Genomic DNA, 1,114 nt, shown 5'->3' with positions numbered 1-1,114 from the left:
AGGCACCTCTAACCTAGCATATTTTTCAGAGAATTTGGCTGGGTCCAAACTTTTCCATACATCAGGATAAATCACTCATGGAGAATGGCATGTGTGCCCCAATGGTGCCTCTGTTTCCATCTGCAACCTTAGTGGAAGTTGAGAGGCCTTAGGTTCAGTGGGTTGATAATGAGTGCCTCTGTCAGTAACAGCAGGATTCTGTTCCTGGGACAAAGGTGGATAAAGGTGGGGGACCTCTCAATATGAAGGAGGAGTCATTGGATCAGAAAGGGGCTCAGCAGGACTGGTCTTTGCATCTGAGGTCTCATTAGATTCAGGGACCCTACTGGGGGGCAGGCCTACAAGGTCATCTAATCTCAGATTTTTTTTTTTTTTCCAATCCTGGAAAATGAGCTGGTCACATTCTACAATTTTCCTTTAATTTTGGGTGTTGATATAGTGCCATAAAGATCATTACATAAGGTATTTCCTCCCATTTACTCTCCTGTTTACAAAACAAATCAAGCTGTAAGATGGTGTTATAATTTAAGGACCCATTCTTTTTTTTTTTCTTTTTAAATATTTTTATTTATTTATTTGATACAGAGAGAGATAACTAGTAAGCAGAGAGGCAGGCAGAGAGAGGGGGAAGCAGGCTCCCCGTTGAGCGGAGAGCCTGATGTGGGGCTCGATCCCAGGACCCTGGGATCATGATCTGAGCCAAAGGCAGAGGCTTTAACCCACTGAGCCACCTAGGTGCCCCTAAGGACCCATTCTTAAACCAGACTTCTTGGTCTGTTAGTTGATACTGAGGTTCAAGTTTCGTTGCAGTACAATGTTAATTTCTTTCTCTTTAAATTGCCCAATTTAAACTGTGTGCAGTTCTCTAGAAGACACCCTAGGGCAGAGTCTTTTGGGATGCCCACAGCTGCCCCAATTTAGGACCCTACTGCATGTGGGGATACTTAAATGGCATTGGGGTTTCCCTTAGTTGCACAAGACTAAGCTAAGATGCCGCACCCATTCATTTTCTTGCCTTCCTCTTTTTTCCAAGTCCAAGAGAGCAACAGCAGTTCCCTCTGCTAAGATTTTAGATCAAGTCTGCTGGATAATTATCCTGAAGTTAATTGTATAA

The 1,114-nt window shown here is 43.4% G+C and overlaps 1 protein-coding gene across 1 annotated transcript; it reads right to left on the bottom strand.

The window, feature by feature from the left end:
• Positions 1-397: 397 nt before the first annotated feature.
• On the bottom strand, positions 398-911 carry LOC116568770 (natural cytotoxicity triggering receptor 3 ligand 1-like; the record flags this gene model as incomplete). Its single annotated transcript, XM_032304421.1, has 2 exons — positions 398-505; positions 798-911. Coding segments are annotated over 2 exons (222 nt in total), but the record flags the coding sequence as incomplete, so codon positions are not given.
• Positions 912-1,114: the final 203 nt, after the last annotated feature.

Source organism: Mustela erminea, chromosome 11, assembly GCF_009829155.1.
Source record: "Mustela erminea isolate mMusErm1 chromosome 11, mMusErm1.Pri, whole genome shotgun sequence".
Taxonomy (NCBI): Eukaryota; Metazoa; Chordata; class Mammalia; order Carnivora; family Mustelidae; genus Mustela; species Mustela erminea.
Note: the sequence above shows the minus strand (reverse complement) of the source record. Positions and strands in the feature narration are given on the sequence as shown.